Genomic DNA, 19,002 nt, shown 5'->3' with positions numbered 1-19,002 from the left:
TAGCTTCTTTTAAGTTTTCTTTTTGGTGTTTAACTTTTGTGGGGTTTTACATGATAAAGGGAGTTTTGTGGCCCTTCTACTTTTCCACTTTGGTTCTTTTTTCAGATTTAAAGAAAAAGGAGGGACGTGTGAGGCCTTCACTTTTCAGGTCATCTGAAAGTAAACAAACTCTACCTTAACTTTAATACACCTATGTTCTCAACCTATTTTCTTTGATTGTTTTAAAAAAGATGATATCTTTTTAAATTTGGTAACAATTTAGCTTAAACTTACAATTCTATCGTTAATAAGAAGCTTTTATAACCACACAAATACGCTGGCCCAATTTTGACTTGTTTAGGACCACAAATTCTAAAAGTATTCATTTTTTCTTAAACTTTGTGCTTAGTCAAACAAATTCACATTAATTGGAATGGAAGGAGTACTAATTAGTATCATTTAATATGACCCTTTTCACTAAAGTCTTTCAATCAAGAACTTGCCATTGACCCCAATCTATCTGAGAGTTGGATTCTACCACTTCATTTACTACCTCCTTTTGTCTCAAATGTAAATGAAAGAGCTTAAGCATGTTTTAAACAGTAAAAATGCTTTAACATGAATCTAACTGCTGCTGAATTTCAAGTCTCAATAATGCTGAATGACTTGAGCAAGTAAAAAAGGCGCCCGGAGCACTAAGCTCCCCTATGCGCGGGTCCGGGTAAGGATCGAACCACAAGGGTCTATTGTACGCAGTTTTACCCCGCATTTCTGCAAGAGGCTGTTTACGCGGCTCGAATGGCAGCAACTTTACCAGTTACGCCAAGGCTCCACTTCACACTTTGAGCAACTACTGAACCCTTTTCTATTTCTGAAGTGACCTTTCAAAGGGAGGAGTGGGGAAGAGGGAAAAGCACTCACTGACAGAAATCAATTGCAAGATTGAGCAACTCTACTTTCATGAACTTCTCAGAGGACCACAAACCAAGTGATGATCAAGAAACATGATACATTAGAAGAAAGTTACTCCAAATTACTACTTCTCTGTAGGCTGTCAAATCTATGCAAAATGCATTTCCAAAGTAGAAAAATATACACAAGCTCTAACTATCCTCTAAGGACATGACTAATCGGCCTCGTTTTCAGATGGAGATAATTCACCAATCTTAAATGATCATCACGATTTCCAGACTACTCTCTGAAGTACTTCTCTAATTGCTCCAACTGATACAGTTTTCAATCCATTTGACTGCAAAGGAAAAAAGATCAGAGTAGAATGAATACATATCTTTACTTGCAATTTAACCAAATGATACAACATATTAATCTTGGAAAAGCACACACGAGAGCTAATTTTTCAGTTAGTATTCCATGACAAACCTTGGATTCAATAGCAATGGATAAAATCCCATCAATCTTGGAAGATTGAACCGTATGGCAATCCATTTGTAGGTCGGTTAGTGCCTCCATAATCTTAAGCAACAAGCCCTCGCTCCAAAGACACCTCATCTTGATTGAGACTTCCTTATCGATCATATTGATGACAATACTATCAGCTGAACTACCTTTCAGTAATTCATTACGGCTTTCAAGTTCAATTTCATCCAAATCACATGCCTTCCTCTTTAGTGACGATCCCTTGACATCATTGAATTTGCTAGTGCCACAATTATCAGATGTCTGCTCTGCAGTATCATTTGTTTTTTTTCCTGATCTTGCTTCCAGCTCTTGAACTCTCCTCTCAAGCTCCTTCATGTATTCTATTGTCTCGTCAAGTAGTGATATTTTGTCAACCTGAAAACACAAAGGCAAAACACAATTCTTGATCAATGTGCCATCAAGCAGCAGCTATCTAAACTAGCGGAGATCTTCCAGTACCTTGCCACCAGTTGGCAGCATTGATGCAAGATGCATAAATCTCTCATTTATCTTTTCTCTTCGCCTTCTCTCTGAAATAACACGGCTTCTATCGATGTCATCAACCTCCGGTCTCCAAAGGTCGTTCTTTTTACAATTCTCTCTGCTGAATTTATGTGTAACACCACCATGCATTCTAGGAACTTCAAGAAGTACCTTCTTCAATAGTTTTTGTGCAGTTCCTAATCTTTGCATCTGCGTATCGTTCTTCCAACCAGCAAAGCTTGACTTTTTGTTAATATTTCTAAAATGTGGTCCCAAAGTTAATTGGTCAGAGCTCTTTAGAAGGGTAGAAATGACCGCTTGATATTGAGCATCATCTCCTTGGTGATCTAAAAGATGCAGTTTATTCTGATTGTGCTCTTGACGGTCTATTGGGCAAGGCTTAGTTTCTTTCTCTCCACTCGAAAGAGGGGACAACTTTTCATAATTTTGAGAGATGCAGTCACTGGAATTCAAAGAATTATGCACACCGTTACTCATATTATCATCCACAAACTTCCAGCTTTGAGCTTGTGAAGTTTCCCCAATAATGCCTACCGCCATTAAAGAATCTTCTGCCTCTTGATTGGCCACAAAACCGTTTGAACTATCATGCGGTGAACTGTTGTTTATTTCAACTGGATAAGCATCACTTTCAAGTACATTGCGATCAAGCTTTCGGCAAACAACATTCGTGTCATCTTTTGCATCGTTGGAGACATAATTTGGCCTCTTCGGAATAACAGAGTGATCAACCTCAAAGGTATTTTTAATATGCTGAATGAGGTTGGGATCTTCTAAGACCTGTAAAAAACATGTTACAACAAGGCAATATATCATTGAAAGTAATTAGTGATATCGTGCAAAACATCAGGACGACTGAAGAGACAAATTGAAACTAGCTTACAAGCTCGGTGACTCCCAGCTCAATTACGCCTCCTAAATATGGAAAGCATACGACAGTCTACAAGTTGCGAAGAGAGGAAAAGTATTGATCAACCACATACTCTATGGAAAAGGAATGAATTACATAATCAGGAGCTGATGCATACTCCTATTTGTTAGTAGAGAGTTGTTTCATGCATTTGACAAATTTTAGGAGAAAGATAACACAATCCAAAATTATTCGAGCAAGGGTAAATATTTGAATTTTTGTGTGTGCAACGCCCCCGTGTGCTTGTGTGTGTGTGTGTGTGAGAGAGAGAGAGAGAGAGAGAAAGAGAGAGAGAATTAATACCTGGATAGATGCACTCTGGTGAGACGAAGAGGATTTGATTAGTAACATGGAGAAACCAAAAGGAAAGAGATTCAGAATTTTTCAAATTAAATTGATATCTGAAGGTGTGCATTATCTGGGTTTAACTGAAACAACTGACAAACAAAATAATCTGTTCTTTTGGTTAGATTTTTTGGGTATTTCAGCTGGTTTCAGTTTTCATTTATCAAGTTCTTAGTTTTTGAGGTTCGTTTTCTTTTCTAAGCTTAAAGACACAACCCAAAATGATCCACCTACTCCAATTCTCTGATCAGTTTGCCAATCTACAAACCAAAAACGAATTAAAATAACCCAGAATCGAGGAAATGCACACCCTTAAGGATATCGTTTTAGATTGACGTTGCAGTTAACGCTGATATATGAACTATACTTGCCTTTGCTAGCAGAGAGCGAGAAAATACTCTACTCTCTGCTTGGTGAGCATTGCATAGCCAGATTGTTTGATTCGTCGCTGAGGTCTTCCCTGGCAACCTGTGTAATTATTTTACAGCAATTAAAAAAGAAACTACAATGACCGAGTTCTGCCCTGCTGTTTTAAGAAGAAGAAAGATATTGACCATTTACTTTCCTATCTACTTTTAAAAGAAAGCAACACTCCACTTGAATATCAAGTAGGCAAATGACTTCAGGAGACAACGAGAAGATTGTTATTCTACATTAATTGATGAGGTTATGAACTGTGTGTTATCCTTGTTTGTTGCAGCTGGATTATAAGTCCTGACCAATACATAAGAAAATTAATAATGGCTGCACGAGATTTGGAGTTTCAAGAAATTTACCCTTGGCCAACATTGAAGACGAACGACATGCATACTAAGAAATACCACTCTGTATCAGTGAGATCTTCTGGAGATAATGCAGCCGAGGGCCTTTTGGCCTGTGGTTGTAAGTCTTCTTCACTTTCACCTGTTAAGAGTGAACTATAAAGTTCTCTCAATTGCTCAGTTCTGTGCAACCCCAGCTGGTCTTCATTAACTTCCCCCGCCTGAACTGTCTTCCTAGTCTTGATATCCCCATTATAGTACCCATCACTCCATTCCAACACCCTAGAAGATAATATCCCACATATTAAGAACAATATCTTCAAAACAAATCTACAATGATACATGCTTCTAAAAGGGATATATAAGGGGAAATCTTAGTAGCTCAGATGGTTGGCTACCTGAACTTTCACCTTGTTGGTGAGAGTTCGATTCCCCACCTCGTAATTCCCTTCCCTCATTTCCCCTTCCCCTACCCATTTTTTTTTTAAAAAGGGATATATAAGAGGAATCCTTGGCGGATAAAGTCCACTACACTAAGCCCCCGCTATGCACGGAGTCCTAGCACATTGAATCTCTTATACGCAGCCTTAACTTGCAGTTCTGCAAGAGACTATTTCCGCAACTTAAAACCGTGAAATCCTGGTCACTCGGCGACAACTCTTACTGTTGTGCCAAAGGTCCCCTTCTTGGGGTGAAAAATATCAAGAAATAGTAACAGTAGTTGAAATCAAATTGGCATATCTTATTTCCTAACAATGCAAGAACTTCAACTAGGAACCACCTATATGAACAAAGGGGATACCTTAAATACCATCATTCTTCACCTAAACCTCAAAACTAGTCCATTATTCTAAAGATTTTCTCTACAATGAAACTCAAGCAAAATATGAAAAATAAGTAAAGGCAAATGATAGCACTTATTACCCTGGTTTTGTAACTGGAGTTGACCAGAAGATTGCATAGCTCCATTGAATTCCTCTAATAGCAAGAGCAAGCTGCTTTCTCAAGTTGTTTGGGACTCCCTCTTGGTCTTGGTGTCCCATAGCCATTTTCAAGACTCTTAACTTTTTAACTCCAAAATGACAATAAAAGAAACTCAGCTCCAAGAACACACTAAGAACAACACCAAATTGGAATACACCAAGAAAACAGAAATTTTGAACCTTGATCCCAAAATGGGATCTTAAATCTCAGAACCAAATCTATTTTGGTCCATACACTGATACACTTCCAATTTTTTAAGTACCTGATTTCATAAAACCAAGGCTAAAAAAACCATTTTTTCACAAGGATGATGCTAATGACTAAGCAACCTATTGAGCTAAAATCATATCAAGATAGTGACATGCACAACTTGGCATGTATTTACCAACCAAAACTCAAGCTACTTAATTGCTATTCCCACACAAATCCTTAAGTTATTGAAATGTACAACAAGTGGGATTTCAATGGTGGAGTAATTATGCTAAAGAAATGTACTGAAAAGGTGAAAAAAAAAGTTGAAAAAAGCAATAAAAATCAAGTCTTTAAAGTCAGAAACTGAAACACTTTGGACCTACAGTGAAAACCAAGAAGTGATTAATCTTCTTTTTTTTTTCCTGTGTATATGCACCACAAAAGAGTAAACCAAAAAACATTAAAATTTGAAAACAAAAGAAGCAGCAACACCACCACCAACAAACCAGTATAATCCCGCTAGTACAGACCCTCGTCTTACTTCCTCCAAGAAGTACCTCCTTGCTATTCGAACTCTCCCTTCTTCCTCCAAGAAGAAAGTACGTCACCTTGCTATTTGGTTGACTCGAACTCACTTGCTTAAAAACAAAAGAACCCCAAGAAACAAAGCTAGTGGTTAGTGATGGCTCTTTTGCGGAGGAAGAAAGTAAGCAAAAGATAAGTAGACAACATTTATGTGAAAAGTGCTAAAATAAAATGACTGTGACTTGGACTAAGACCAGTGGTCACATTTTTCTCCTTTTTAAAAATAATTTCTATTTTAAATTAAAATAATTTTTTTTGTAGTTCTATATTTCTGCTATAGAAAAATGTACTAACAACTTTTATGAAAACCTTAATAATGACCATCAATTAATTGTTACATTTATCATTTTCTCAACAAAAAAAAAAAAGAATTTATCTCAGTCCCAATAATTTTAGATGTGAATGTGGGTATAAATTTTTCAAGTATTTAAATAATCAAATTTACATATCTAAAAATTACATAAAAAATACTAGTATAAGTCAAGTAATAATTAAAAATACTTTAAAAGGTTTGAAAAAATTATAATTAAAATTATTTGGCTCCTCAAATAGTAACAGTTTCACTCTAATCGCTCCTTATATTTTGATACTTTTACCTTATGTTACATTTACAATATATTACAAAGAAGTCTATTCTCGTTATGATCGATCCACATCCTAGTGTCGTGCTGAGTTATACCTTTGAAGCGAATAGAGTTATATGTTATAAACATTACAACTAATCAATTAAGTATTCATTTCAAACTGCACAATTAAACATAGAACTTTTGGGTGGTAAGTTTTTCTATTTTAATATAGTGTAGTTTTAAATATGTGGGTCAGTCTCTTATAAATGTTAGCATGTTTTTGAGAAACAAAACGTATACATTATTCTCTCTGCTCCTTTAGACTTTAATCAAGGAAAGTAAAAAAGACAGAGGATTAAGAATCAAGAAAACGTGAAACACAATTTTTTTGGAAAAATGAAAATAAAAATAAAAAATAGAAAGTGGTAGTAAGAAAAATACGCATTCAACCTTAGTGTCTACAAAAAATCACCTAGCTAATTCCGTTATAACTTATAAGAGTTACAAATTAAAGAACAACCACATACTATTACTTAATTATGGTGTAGCAAAAAAGCTTAATATTCAAGATATATTACTTGTATTCATTTATTTAGTGCAAATATTGAATACAAATAATGTTTTCTAAATAACAATGATAAAATGTTGTGTAAAAGCTATGGCCTCATGTGAAGCTGCAAATGGGGGCCTACCATTGCTTAGATTTAAGATCAGTTGCGGGACCACCTTAAGCTAAGTGGTAGCAATTAACACTTTTTTTGTCGAAACTTATATTGTATAATCGGATCACAATTTTATTAATATGTATATATAAATACTATATGTTAAAAGTTCTTAATTTTTTTTATATTTTGATACCGTTTATTAAAAAATTTCACTCCGCTACCGTTTAAAGCATGCACATTACAACTTTGAAAAAGTCACTGACGCACATGTATTTTCAAGATTCAAGACTAAAAGAAATTATTATAATGAAATTGAGCTATCACATGCAATGTTAGCACATCTTAATTATTATTGCTGTCTTGTCAGTAACAAATTTTGAAAAAACAAGTTGTTATATATTCATACCATTTGTAATATTTTTTCTGAAAAAGCTTTTTTTATGGAAAAAACATATCACAGAAGTCGAACATGTTTCATTCATTTTACCCGCACTATTAGCCCGATTGGACATAAGAAATCTTTCCTTTTTAAAAAAAAAAAATTGTTTTTTTTCGAAATCAGCGTTTGCTCATAAAATTTTTAATTTTTATTTGAATATGTATTTTGGAAATTTTTGAAAATTTGAAAAACTCCAAAAATTTATTTTTCAAGATTTTCACTCAAATCACTCACAAAACTTTAAAAACAACCCAAAATTATATTCATGTCTAAACACAACTCTAAATTTCAAATACCATTTTCACTTTTTCCCCTATTTTGAAATTTTACAATTCATATATCCAAACGCCAAACTAATTTATTCAACTTAAAAGCACACGCAAAATCAAAATGACGGTGGAACCAACCAAGATATATATCGTCTCATTCGACCTTAAACTTAATGAGTCCAAGGTCATAATTATTTGACAGTATGGGTAAAACTTATTTTCAAGATTTTTTATAAAAATATATCTATGATATAAGTAAAACAAATTGAGTTCAATTGAACACAAACTCAACACCAACGGTTACCCTTGCTTATTAGATTATGAGAATTGTCACGACCCAAAATTCACTGTAGGTCGTGATAGCACCTAACGCCGCCGTCAGACAAGTCAACGGTGATTAATCAACTTAGTTACTCGTTTTATTATTTTCGAAATCATGAATCCCATTAAATAAGCAGAGTAAAATCTGGTACTCATAAAAAATCCATAATTTTATTTTTCAATTTCCGTATAAAATATAAAGTACAAGGTGAAATGATAATAATTACGTGAACTACAATAATGAACATCCATTAGGAACCCCCAAATCTGGTGTCACAAGTGCATGAGCATCTACTAGGAATATAATAAAATACAACATCTGTTTGGAATACAAGTTAGACAGGAGAATATTTAAACTCTATATGATGCAGATCGTAATATGGAATGCAGCTCACCGTAAAGTCCCTGCAACAGCCGCACCTTTGCACCCAAAAGACCACTATATATATATATATATATATATATATATATATATATATATATATATATATATCTACACAATACGTGCAACAAGTGTAGCATGAGTACGTAAATCAAAGTGTACCCAGTAAGTATCTAGCCTAACCCCAGAGAAGTAGTGACGAGGGGTCGACACCGACACTTATTAGAGGTCCAATAAAGCGGTATGTTAAATCCTAAACAGATATGAAGCACCACAATAATAGTGGAATGAAACGGTAACCAGCATAATCTTTCAAATTTTCTTTTAACGATATGAACTTCTTAATCTCGTATCCTAACTCAACAGTTCGAAAAATATCAAGTGTCAATATCAAATGAATAAGAAATACCATATAAAATGCAAGGCACCAATGGAAGGATATTCTTGTGAATATTTGGACTGCTAGCGATATAACGCACGATTATGCCGAGGTCGTACGACCCGATCCCATAAGAAATATGATAATGCTGAGGCGAACGGCCCGATACCATAATAATGTGTACATTGTCGAGGGTCGAGTGGCACGAACCATAGATGCATCTATTATACTAGCGAGGCGAACGAACCGCTCCCATAAGAGTGTGGTACATAATCTTGCCGAGGCGATCGCCCCGATCCCATTAGGGTAAGTAGCTTTAAGAGGTTCTTCACCCCACTCACGAATAAACGTGTGAATTATAAACTTTAAGGAAAGTTTTGCAATGAAAACGCACAACGTGTGAGGAATTCATAAGGGAAGCACAAATTATTCCGCGCATTATCAAGTAGCTCGTCACATCTCTACAAATAACGAGTCTATCACCCTATGCAAGTCTAGTTTCAAGTCGTAACGCGAAATAAAGGAATTAAACGAGCAAAGATGACTCAAATAGTACAATTATAGCATGGCGTGAACCTAAGTCTACTCGGATATAATCGGGAATTCTAGCATGCGCACGGACACTCGTCACCTCATACGTGCGTAGCTCCCACAATATGTAGCACATAAGAATATTAACACTTATGGGATAAATTCCTCCTCACAGGGTTATACAGGAGACTTACCTCGCTCCGAAGTTCCATAACCGGCTCCAATGGCACTCTAACACCTTCAATCGATGTCCATCGCTTCAAAACTAGTCAAACAATGTGTAAACTAAAAAAAATACACTCTAATACTCATAATAAATCAATTTATAAAAATTCTCAACTCAGCTCTAAAAGTCAACAAAGTCAAATCCAAGGACCACGTGCCCAGAATCGCGACAAAACTCACAAAATCTGATAACTCATTCAATTACGAGTCCAACCATACTAGTTTCACTCAAACCCGACTCTAAATCGACGTTCAAAACTAAAAAAATTATTCTATGAAACTTTAGACAACAACCCCCAAATTCTATTTTTAAATCATCAACCAAATGCCAAAAACGAGGATAGATTCATGAAATATAATCAAAACCAAATAGAAAACACTTAACCCAATCCATATGGCGAAAATCACTTCAATCCGAGCTCCTTAGCTCCAAAATGATAAAATGGCCGAAACACCCAAAATATAGCTTTTGTCCAGGTATTTACCTTTCGCGATCGCGAAGCACAACTTTCCTCAACTCAAAATTGCCCTTCGCGATCGCGGAAAACCAATCGCGATCGCGAAGAACAAGCTGCCCAACTCTTCCAGATAGCCTCTAGTATAATGGTCATAACCTTTTGTACAAAACTCCAAATGACAAATGGTTTAATTTTTTGAAAATTAGACACCAAGAGTTACAACTTTTATTTTTGCATCATCTCTGAATTCCTTATAGATTGCAAAATATGAGCTTCCAAAGTGAGCCATGTGTAGCAGAAATTTCTTCTTCACGAACGTGAATCCGTTTTTGCGAACGCGATTCACATACCCATTTCTCCCATTTTTCTCTTCGCGAACACGATCCAATGTCCGTGATCGCGATGCACACTGCTGTAACAAAAAATCAGCAATTAAAAGTGGCCTAGAAACAGTGTAAAACTCATCCGAGTCTCTCTGGACCTCGTCTGAACATACTAACAAATTCCAATACCTTATACAGACTTATCCAAAGGCTCGAAACGCCACAAATAATATAAAAATCATGAATCGACGACAAAAATCTTTCTTTCAACTTTCAAAATTCCAAACTTCTACGAACGCGTCCGAATAATATCAAAATATTCCGGAATGGCGCCAAACTTTACGCACAAGTCACAAATCATGATACGAAACTATTCCAAGGCCCGAAATCCCAAACGGGCATTAGTATCACCAAATTCCACCTCAAACTAAACTTAGAAAATTCTAAAATCTTCAAAATGTCAACTTTCCACAATAAGCGGTAAAATGCTCCTGGGCGACCCGATGCTCAACCCGAACATACGCCCAAGTCCGAAATCATCATACGAACCTATTGGAACCTTCAAATCCCGATTCTAAGGTCGTTTACTCAAAAGTCTAACATTAGTCAATTCTTCCAACTTAAATCTTCCGAAATTAAAATTTTCCATCCGAATCAACTCTAAACTTCCCGAAATTCGATTTCAACTATGCGGACAAGTCATAAATATGAAGTGAAGCTACCCAAGACCTCAAACCGTAGAGCGACGCACTAGATCTCAAAACGACCGGTGAGGTCGTTACAAGAATAGTCAATGATCAAGATGTTTATCATAATTACTATAATGGAATATTTTAGTTAAACGTAAGTGCATGATCCTTTTAGTTGGTGTAAGATCTTGCATCTCGATTTAAGGTTTCACTTCAAACCAATTATCACTATGTTTGGTAAGCACAGAATGGAATCAATGCAGTGGATTTTGCAATAGATTCAGCAAAAGTTAAATGCTACGGTATATTCCCCACAATGAGTTGGAGTGTTGGACTCATCAAGAGAAATGACAATAATGTTTGGTGAGAATTCGCCACTATGTCGTTATCATGTTTTATTTTAGAAATTATAACTCTTATTTGCCAAAATTGTACAAAAACAAAAGAGATTCTTGCTATAGTGGTACGTTAGTCCCATTGGACATGCACACCACCACATGTAACACTGTTTGGATTGGCTTTAAAAATGGTCATTTTAAAAATAAAAATAAATTTTTTTGATGTTCAAAAAGTGCTTAAAATAAATTGAATACTACTTAAAACAAGCCATAAGTAATAAACTGGGCAACCCCAACTTATTGACTTTTGATTTAAAAAAGTTATTTTTGCTGAAAATTTACTTTTTTAAGCCAATCCAAATGGGCTCTTATTCGTTAGACTGCTAGCATTTCATGTTGTTTTCCTGCTATCTTGCCGATGTTAGTGTTTGTCGTTATTTGCTTCCTTCCGCCTATTTTTGATACTGCTTGTTTCTATTGTTGCTTTTCATTTTCTTGAGCCGATAGTCTATCGGAAACAACATATCTACCTCCTAAGGGTAGGGGTTAGGTCTGCGTAGAGTTGTGCATAATTTGGTAAATACAAAATTACCGTACCGAAACCAAAAATTTTGGTATTTGATATTCGATATTTTGGTATTCGGTATGGTATTTGGTTTAATTTTTTTTTTTTAAAAAAAAAATGGTATTAGGTATGGTATTTAATATTTTAAAATGAAATACCGATACCGTACCGAAATATATATTACATTACACAACACACATATTATTAATTATAACATAAATATAAAAAAATCTAAAATTTTACTTTCCTTTATTCTCTAAGTTTTATCAATTAACTCTAAGCAAATAACAACACATTTCTAATGATCAAATTTATTCCTTTATGTATAATTTTCTCTAGGTTGATATTTGTAAATTTTGGACAAAACTTTTGTCAACAAACATTTTAGTTTTCTACTTTTGAGTACTTTAAAATTAAGAATCTTACGGTCTGACTTTATGCACTAGTTAGTATTCAAACCTAATAAACTGAAGTTATCGAACCGAAACCGAAAGGAGAAAAATCGAACCATGTTGAATTTAATTAGATAAGGTATTGGTATAGCATTTTAAGAAATCGAATACCGAAAATACCGAACCGAAATGTCTAAATATTGTACCGTACCAACCGACGAACACTCCTAGGTCTGCGTACACACTAACTTGCCCAGACCCCACTTGTGTAATTCCAATGGGCTTGTTGTTCTTGTAATAGTAGTTTAATAAAAAAAAAAGACTAAAATCCCACGAATCTTAGCATTCTGAATGGTCCACTTACCATTCTTCAGCAACCAATACATCTAATGTTTTTCCCATAACAAATTTACCAAACAAAATGAAGAGTAACAGAAAGACAACTCATGCAATGATCTTGCGAGGTAAATTGAGGACTAACAGTAGGACAAAGAAAGTTTTTGATGGGTTATAGAATGTATCAGCCTTGCAATTCATCCGATTACACAATGCTTATTCTTAATTCTTCCGAACAAAAAGCAAGACTTCAATAGGCATCACATCATAAATAAAGCACCAGTGGTGGCACCAGAAAATATGTGCAGGTCACCTAGACAATATTGTTCATTGTTCATCAAGACCGATCCACTCATGGGAAACGAACTAGCCTGTTAACAGCCGAGTCCAATGCATCTACATTTCTCCGGATGATTTTCCTTCAGAGAGTCAAGGAATCACGAAGAACAATTACACCATGATATCTGGATTGCTTCTAAACGTCACCTAGGGATTCTGGTTTAAAGCAATAAACTAATAACTATTTGTTTGAATGGGATAAAAGGGGCAGCCTGGTAACACAAAGCTCCTAATATGCAGGGGTTCCGAAAAAGGACAAGACTATACTAGGTCTATCGACGTAGTCTTACCTTGCATTTCTTCAAGAGGTTGTTTCTACTAAAATCTGTGATCTTCTAGTTACATGGTGGCAACTCTTATCTTTGCATCAAGGCCCCCCTTCATTTATTTGAAAAAGAAAAAGCAATAAAACAAAAACTATGAATTAACTGGCTAATTTCCAACTGCAAGGACAAGAATAAGCATTGCATCCTATTGCCACATTTTAAACAAAGAATTTGGTGGTTGTGCATACGGAGACTTAAGGAGAAAAATTGTTTATATCAAACCATAATCACATGGAAAGGATACAGCTGTGTTGCAAGATTATCAATTCCTTTCATTTCCTCATTCAATCTGCAAAAGGAGAGTTAGCTCTGAAAGATAAGCTAGAATAGTACACACTTCACAAGATTTTTCAGGCAGGAGAGAGAGAGAGATGTAATTTTACCATTGATACAAAAAGTAAAAAATATACCGGATTCAAAACATGGAAGTCCTACTTTCCCTCTTAGAGATTGAAGAATGCGGCTTCCCCAACCACGCACAAATGAAGTACCATAAATACCAACGAAGATATGATCTAATCATAATAGGTGCGCTAACTTGGTGCGTCCTCCCAACTTCCTTAAAGGGAGGCCTGATAGTTTTTCTACTTTTAGGAAGATACTATAGGGGAATTAATTAAAGAACTACGAAAATACTACCTCAGACAAGAGTTTATATATCGGTTTCCTTTAGTTGCTGCATCAAGTGCTGCAAGATAAACAGGCAAAAGTTAGGATGAGTGAAGCTCACTAGCTCAGCTTTGGTATATTACTTAAAACAAGTGAATCTGGTATTACCAAAATGCTGAGTGCATTAAAGAAATAAAATGAAGGAGACATTTTGGAATTATACCAAATATACTACTCTAGAATAAAAGCACTCAATCATGATAAGTGGTAAGCTTTAGATTTTCTTTATTAAACAGTTGAATACACAACAACTACTACTATGATGCCTCATTCCCAAACTCAATTGAATAAACAATAAACAAATATAAGCAGATATTTTTCTAAAACAGAAACTATTAATGTTAAGGACTTCAAGGACGGAAGATCAAGGGGTTAAAAGATATACCACATTCTTGAACTCGTCCTGCAGCATCACCAAAGCAGTTCATGTGATCAATAGAAGTACTAGTAACCTGCAAAATCACTATGGCTCCTTTAAACATGGATAGAACACACACACACATGACAAAAGAAAAAAGAATAAACAAAGAAAGAAAACTTCTAATATTAAGTCTGGAATGAATGACGTCTACTAAATTGTAATGCTTTTCGGCACGTTGCCATTCATACAGTTTGGTACTATGCCATCTATTTTCCTTAGGGTTGCACTTTGCCATCCAGATTCCCCAAAATGTGCCCCAAGTCATTGGATAACTTTTTGGCAGAAAATTGTTGGAAGATTGTCATGTGACAGTCTCATGCCACAAGGATAAATAGGTAAAATAGAACTAATTCCCACTCAATAAGATTGATGGCTGAAGCAAAATCTTTATCTAATTCTTTTTAATTATAAAGTAATATTTTTATTGATGTCCCGGGGGAAGAACCCTGCACATGTAGTATACCAAAGTGCAGAATTATGGTTCTCTACTAAAGACACTCAATCATTTATACAAACCCAAGTCCGGGTAAACTCGTAATCCTTTCTCTCCAAAGTACCCACATAATTACCAATGAAGCAACATTCCACGCTTTCCATCTCATTCTTCTTCTCCCAAATGCCCAATTACATCACGCCCTTTACTGTTCCAGACATTGTCCATACTTCCATACTAATTCATCATGGAATTGGAAACTATGCATGAACTTCCCTTTGTTGCAGGCTAATACTTTGATACAATGTAAATTTCTATCATCCCCCCCCCCCCAAAAACACACACAAAAAAAAACAATTGTTACGAAAAGCTTATTTTAATGAAAATATGCCTATTTGATGTATTTAACCTTAATGTTAGGATATGATAGTCACATGACCTGATAACTAAGCGCAATATCCCAAGAGAAGATGGATAGCAAAGTACAACCACGGGGAGCATAAACAACAAAGTGCATACCGTTTAAACTACAGTAGAAAAAGTGCCAAATGTGATGCTAAATAGTGATAACATCAAAAGAGTAAGAATTCAATGAAATGTTAATGAGTCGCAAACCCGTGCTGTATACCTAGATGACAACTGATTCCATTTAAGAAAATTGACTAGGGAAACCCAAAATCAAACAGCAGCAAAGAGCCCAGACCACCATGTTGCTCGTTTCAAATTAGCATACCTTTCTAATCCAACTACAACTACAACTACTACTATTACTAATTTTCTTCAACCCAAACAAATTTGAAAGTAGGCTATCGGTAGAGACGGATCCAAAATTAGAGCTTTATGAGTTCAAATTCGAAATTCTACCATAACTCATTTGATTTACTGGGTTCGAAATCTATTATTTGTTCAGCACAATTACAGGGTATGAGCTAGGGTTCGGTGATCCCATAACTCTAACACTACATCCACCCCTGGCTATCTGAATCCTCAATATCCATTCAGCTTCATTTAGATCAGTTGCACTCAATACTTAATAATTTGTGGGCTCTCTAAAACTAACCTCACAGTTATCCCTCCACTGATATACAATCTCAAAACATTTTTTTCTTTTTTTGAGTTTAGTTCTATACATTAATAATGTAACACAATCAGGTCACTAATAAGTTAATTACAGATAAAAGCACTAACTTTAGGAAAGTAGCTAGAAATTAAACAAGAGAGACTATTACTCCAATTATGGATACCTCAGATAGAGTAGAGCGTAGGGAAGCAAAAAGAGAAGTGAAGCTCTCGGCGATTGCCATAGAATCTTTCTCTACTATTTGTATTGCTTTCAGGATCTTTTTGCCATTTATTTGAGACTCTGCATTTTGGTGATCGCAACATTCTCCTCTTTGCTGTTGTTCTTCATCTTGTTCTGATTTGGTATCGTCAGAATTCAGCCGATTCGTCTCCTTCTCTGATTCCATTTTCAGATTATCAAACCGGGTCGAAGAATTTAACAACTGTAAATTCCGACTGAACGAAGGGGCAAAGCTGCTCAGAGAATTGGGGGTGTTTTACACTGTATAACTACTTTTTTGCGTGTATTTAAAAGTTAGTCACTTTTTTCAAAAATTACAAATTTAGCCAATAGTTTCTTTAGGCTGTTGACACTCGTTTTTTTTTTATTCTTCATTCATTATGCAATATAAGGGACAAGTGCACATATAGCCATTCTCAGGGATGCTATTTAGAGATTAGCCACTTATTTTATCCTGAAATTTAAAACTAAAATTTTTTTCGAAAATTTGAACTTAAAAATTAAAATTCAGAACGCACTGGCTAATTATAAAATAACAGCCCTTTAGAGTAGCTACCTGGTGCCATTACCACGCAGTATGAAGAGGAGTCTTAGAGTAATGATAATGTTGTCTCTGCGTGATATATATGTCATGAGTTCGAGATATGGAATCATCCACTAATACTTCATTAAGATAAGCCACTCATCACGCCGAACTATGCCTTGTAAAAAGGGACTAAGCGGTCGCTGCAAATATAATCTGGTTCAAGTCCGAAATGAAATCCCATAGGGAAATAACCTATTTACTACAACTTTTAACAATGTTAATGATAAGCTCACACAATTTTCGGATGCAAGATTTTTAATAGATCATAAGTGGAATTTATTTATCTAATGAAAAATGAAAACAAAATTAGCAATAATCAATAATAAGGTTGAATTCAAAGGTAAAAGGATCTAGGGCTATTGATTTTTCCAATTGCCGGACTAATTCCTCACACGTTAGCTATAATCTGGCCGTAATACTCTATGAGGATTATGAGTTACAGGCTACAGTAATTATCTCTTGATCAATTACGATAATTTACTAGAAGCATTCTCTCGAACTACTCTAGTTAACAATTTATGCAACTCAGAATTGTCTCACCAAAGCTTCGTTATCTCTAATCCCGCTTTTAAATTCAAGTAATTAATCTCTTAACTTATCTGAAAGTGGTATTGTTCAACAATAATCTAACCAAGTATTCTTTCTCAAGCAACACAAGGTAATTAGACACGATTAATCAAGGGCCCTTTCAACTAATCACAACAAAATACATAGTTGAACAATCATAGAATAAGAACGGCTCAATTATATCTAAACATAGTCAAAACTTCATCCAACAATTGGTTCCATCAACTCTAGATGATGGGTTTAGCTACTCATACTAATGGATAAAAATTCACTATATCAAATCATAATCAACAATAGAAGTAAGAAGAAGAAGATGAAAACTCTTAGGAAATTCTCCGTCTTCTCTCTCTTGTTCTTGCCTTCAAAATCTCCTAAAAACAGCTCCCCTTCTCTTCTAGGCGAATAAGGCTTCATATAGGTTTAGGTTAGTCGCCTTAAAATTACATAATTGCCCCTTAGTTATTGGCCTTCGTCCGCCCGTCCGCGGCCGCGGATCTGGCTGTGGATTTCAGCTAGTGTTCTGCCTCCAGTGCGATGTCCAATTCGCGGTCAACTCCGCGGCCGCACACCTGAAGGGGATCTCCTCGCTTGCTTTTCTCGCTCCTTTTCGACCGGGCTAACCTTCGATTGGCCTTCCACACTCCATATTGACTCCAAAACACTATTTAGCTTCCTCCTAGCTCGGAGTGGCTCTTGCAAAGCATAAAATTCTTAATTAGAGCATTTTGTTATCTTTTAGCATTCAAATACCAATAAAGTGCGGCTAAACTAGAGTATAAATAGTGTCTAAATTGCATAAATATAGCCTACTATCAACACCCCACACTTAAACCATTGCTCGTCCCCGAGTAATCAAACCACACTTTATAGAGGCTTAACTTCACTGAGCGACTTCCCTAACTCGTCACACCAAGAATATTTCACATAGTTTGAGTATATATTAGTGTAACATCTACACCTCAAGAGTAGACTCCCGCGAGCCACACAATATTCCTAACCGGCTTACTTACTCTATTCAGAGGTCCAGACATACCTCTCATTCGTGAATCAAGTGCTTGCTCACTACAAAAGAGACTCATTCCACAATCAATAAAATTCACGCACACTGAGGAACTTCAAAATAAACAGAATTCACTCACCCTTAGAAATGATATTCTTGTGCCACAGAAAACTCTCCATAGGCTTGACCGTAGTGTATTATTCTACTAATTGAGCTTGTTCAGTCTAGGATCAAGTAGGACTTTATTTGGCTGTAATGTAGGCTGCAGGTCGGGTAGGATATATTTGGATATAATAGTGACTACACCTCCCCAAGTATTTTAATACATATATTTTATAATTAATCCCGCACTTAAGTTAAATCATTATTTCCACCTTCAATACCACGTAAATTACCCCACACTTCTTTGAGCACAATCACCTTAAAAGCCACCACAAAATATTACTAATCAACATGATACACTATTGACACATGATACATTTTGTTTTTCAACAAGGTGCACTTTTCTCCTGATTTATCTAGTTCCACTCAAAAGCCCCACCAACTACCCCACACTTTATACTTTATAGATTCATAGTAATTCAAATGCTTACGAGATGTAAAGGGTTCAAAAAGATGATCAATTCAAACAAGGGATAAGGCTTGTAATGTGGTTGCCAAGAAAATAGGATTACAGACTCAACGGGGTTAACTACGATACATAACAAATAGGTGGGTGGAATATGTATATATATGGTTCAACAAAGAAATGCCTATATTACTTCCCAGACTAAACAAGACTATTATTTCGCTTTGCAGAAA

General features: G+C 35.5%; 2 protein-coding genes across 8 annotated transcripts; both read right to left on the bottom strand.

The window, feature by feature from the left end:
* Positions 1-900: 900 nt before the first annotated feature.
* Positions 901-5,831, bottom strand: LOC104095615 (transcription factor EGL1). 6 transcript variants are annotated; one of them, XM_009601771.4, is made up of 9 exons: positions 5,601-5,819; positions 4,843-4,990; positions 3,934-4,200; positions 3,529-3,625; positions 3,116-3,130; positions 2,786-2,842; positions 1,858-2,682; positions 1,360-1,773; positions 901-1,228 (listed from the first exon to the last, which is right to left on the bottom strand). In XM_009601771.4, the coding sequence occupies exons 2-9, from the start codon at positions 4,965-4,967 to the stop codon at positions 1,157-1,159; spliced, it is 1,872 nt and encodes a 623-aa protein (XP_009600066.1). In that variant the 5' UTR covers positions 4,968-4,990; positions 5,601-5,819; the 3' UTR covers positions 901-1,156. The 6 variants fall into 6 exon arrangements, with proteins under 6 accessions (XP_009600066.1, XP_009600065.1, XP_009600067.1 ...); XM_009601770.4 differs by having other exon boundaries at positions 4,843-4,982; XM_009601772.4 differs by having other exon boundaries at positions 4,843-4,982; positions 5,625-5,819.
* A 6,873-nt stretch (positions 5,832-12,704) lies between these two features.
* Positions 12,705-16,303, bottom strand: LOC104089324 (uncharacterized). Of its 2 annotated transcripts, XM_009594186.4 has the most exons (5): positions 15,990-16,303; positions 14,277-14,343; positions 13,862-13,910; positions 13,467-13,511; positions 12,705-12,976 (listed from the first exon to the last, which is right to left on the bottom strand). In XM_009594186.4, exons 1-5 carry the CDS (start codon positions 16,212-16,214, stop codon positions 12,910-12,912), a joined length of 453 nt encoding a protein of 150 aa, XP_009592481.1. In that variant the 5' UTR covers positions 16,215-16,303; the 3' UTR covers positions 12,705-12,909. The 2 variants fall into 2 exon arrangements, with proteins under 2 accessions (XP_009592481.1, XP_070038929.1); XM_070182828.1 differs by lacking the exon at positions 12,705-12,976 and having other exon boundaries at positions 13,493-13,794.
* Positions 16,304-19,002: the final 2,699 nt, after the last annotated feature.

This window comes from Nicotiana tomentosiformis, chromosome 8 (assembly GCF_000390325.3).
Source record: "Nicotiana tomentosiformis chromosome 8, ASM39032v3, whole genome shotgun sequence".
NCBI classification, from domain to species: domain Eukaryota; kingdom Viridiplantae; phylum Streptophyta; class Magnoliopsida; order Solanales; family Solanaceae; genus Nicotiana; species Nicotiana tomentosiformis.
The sequence above is the reverse complement of the archived record's forward strand: the minus strand, read 5'-3'. Positions and strand labels throughout refer to the sequence as shown.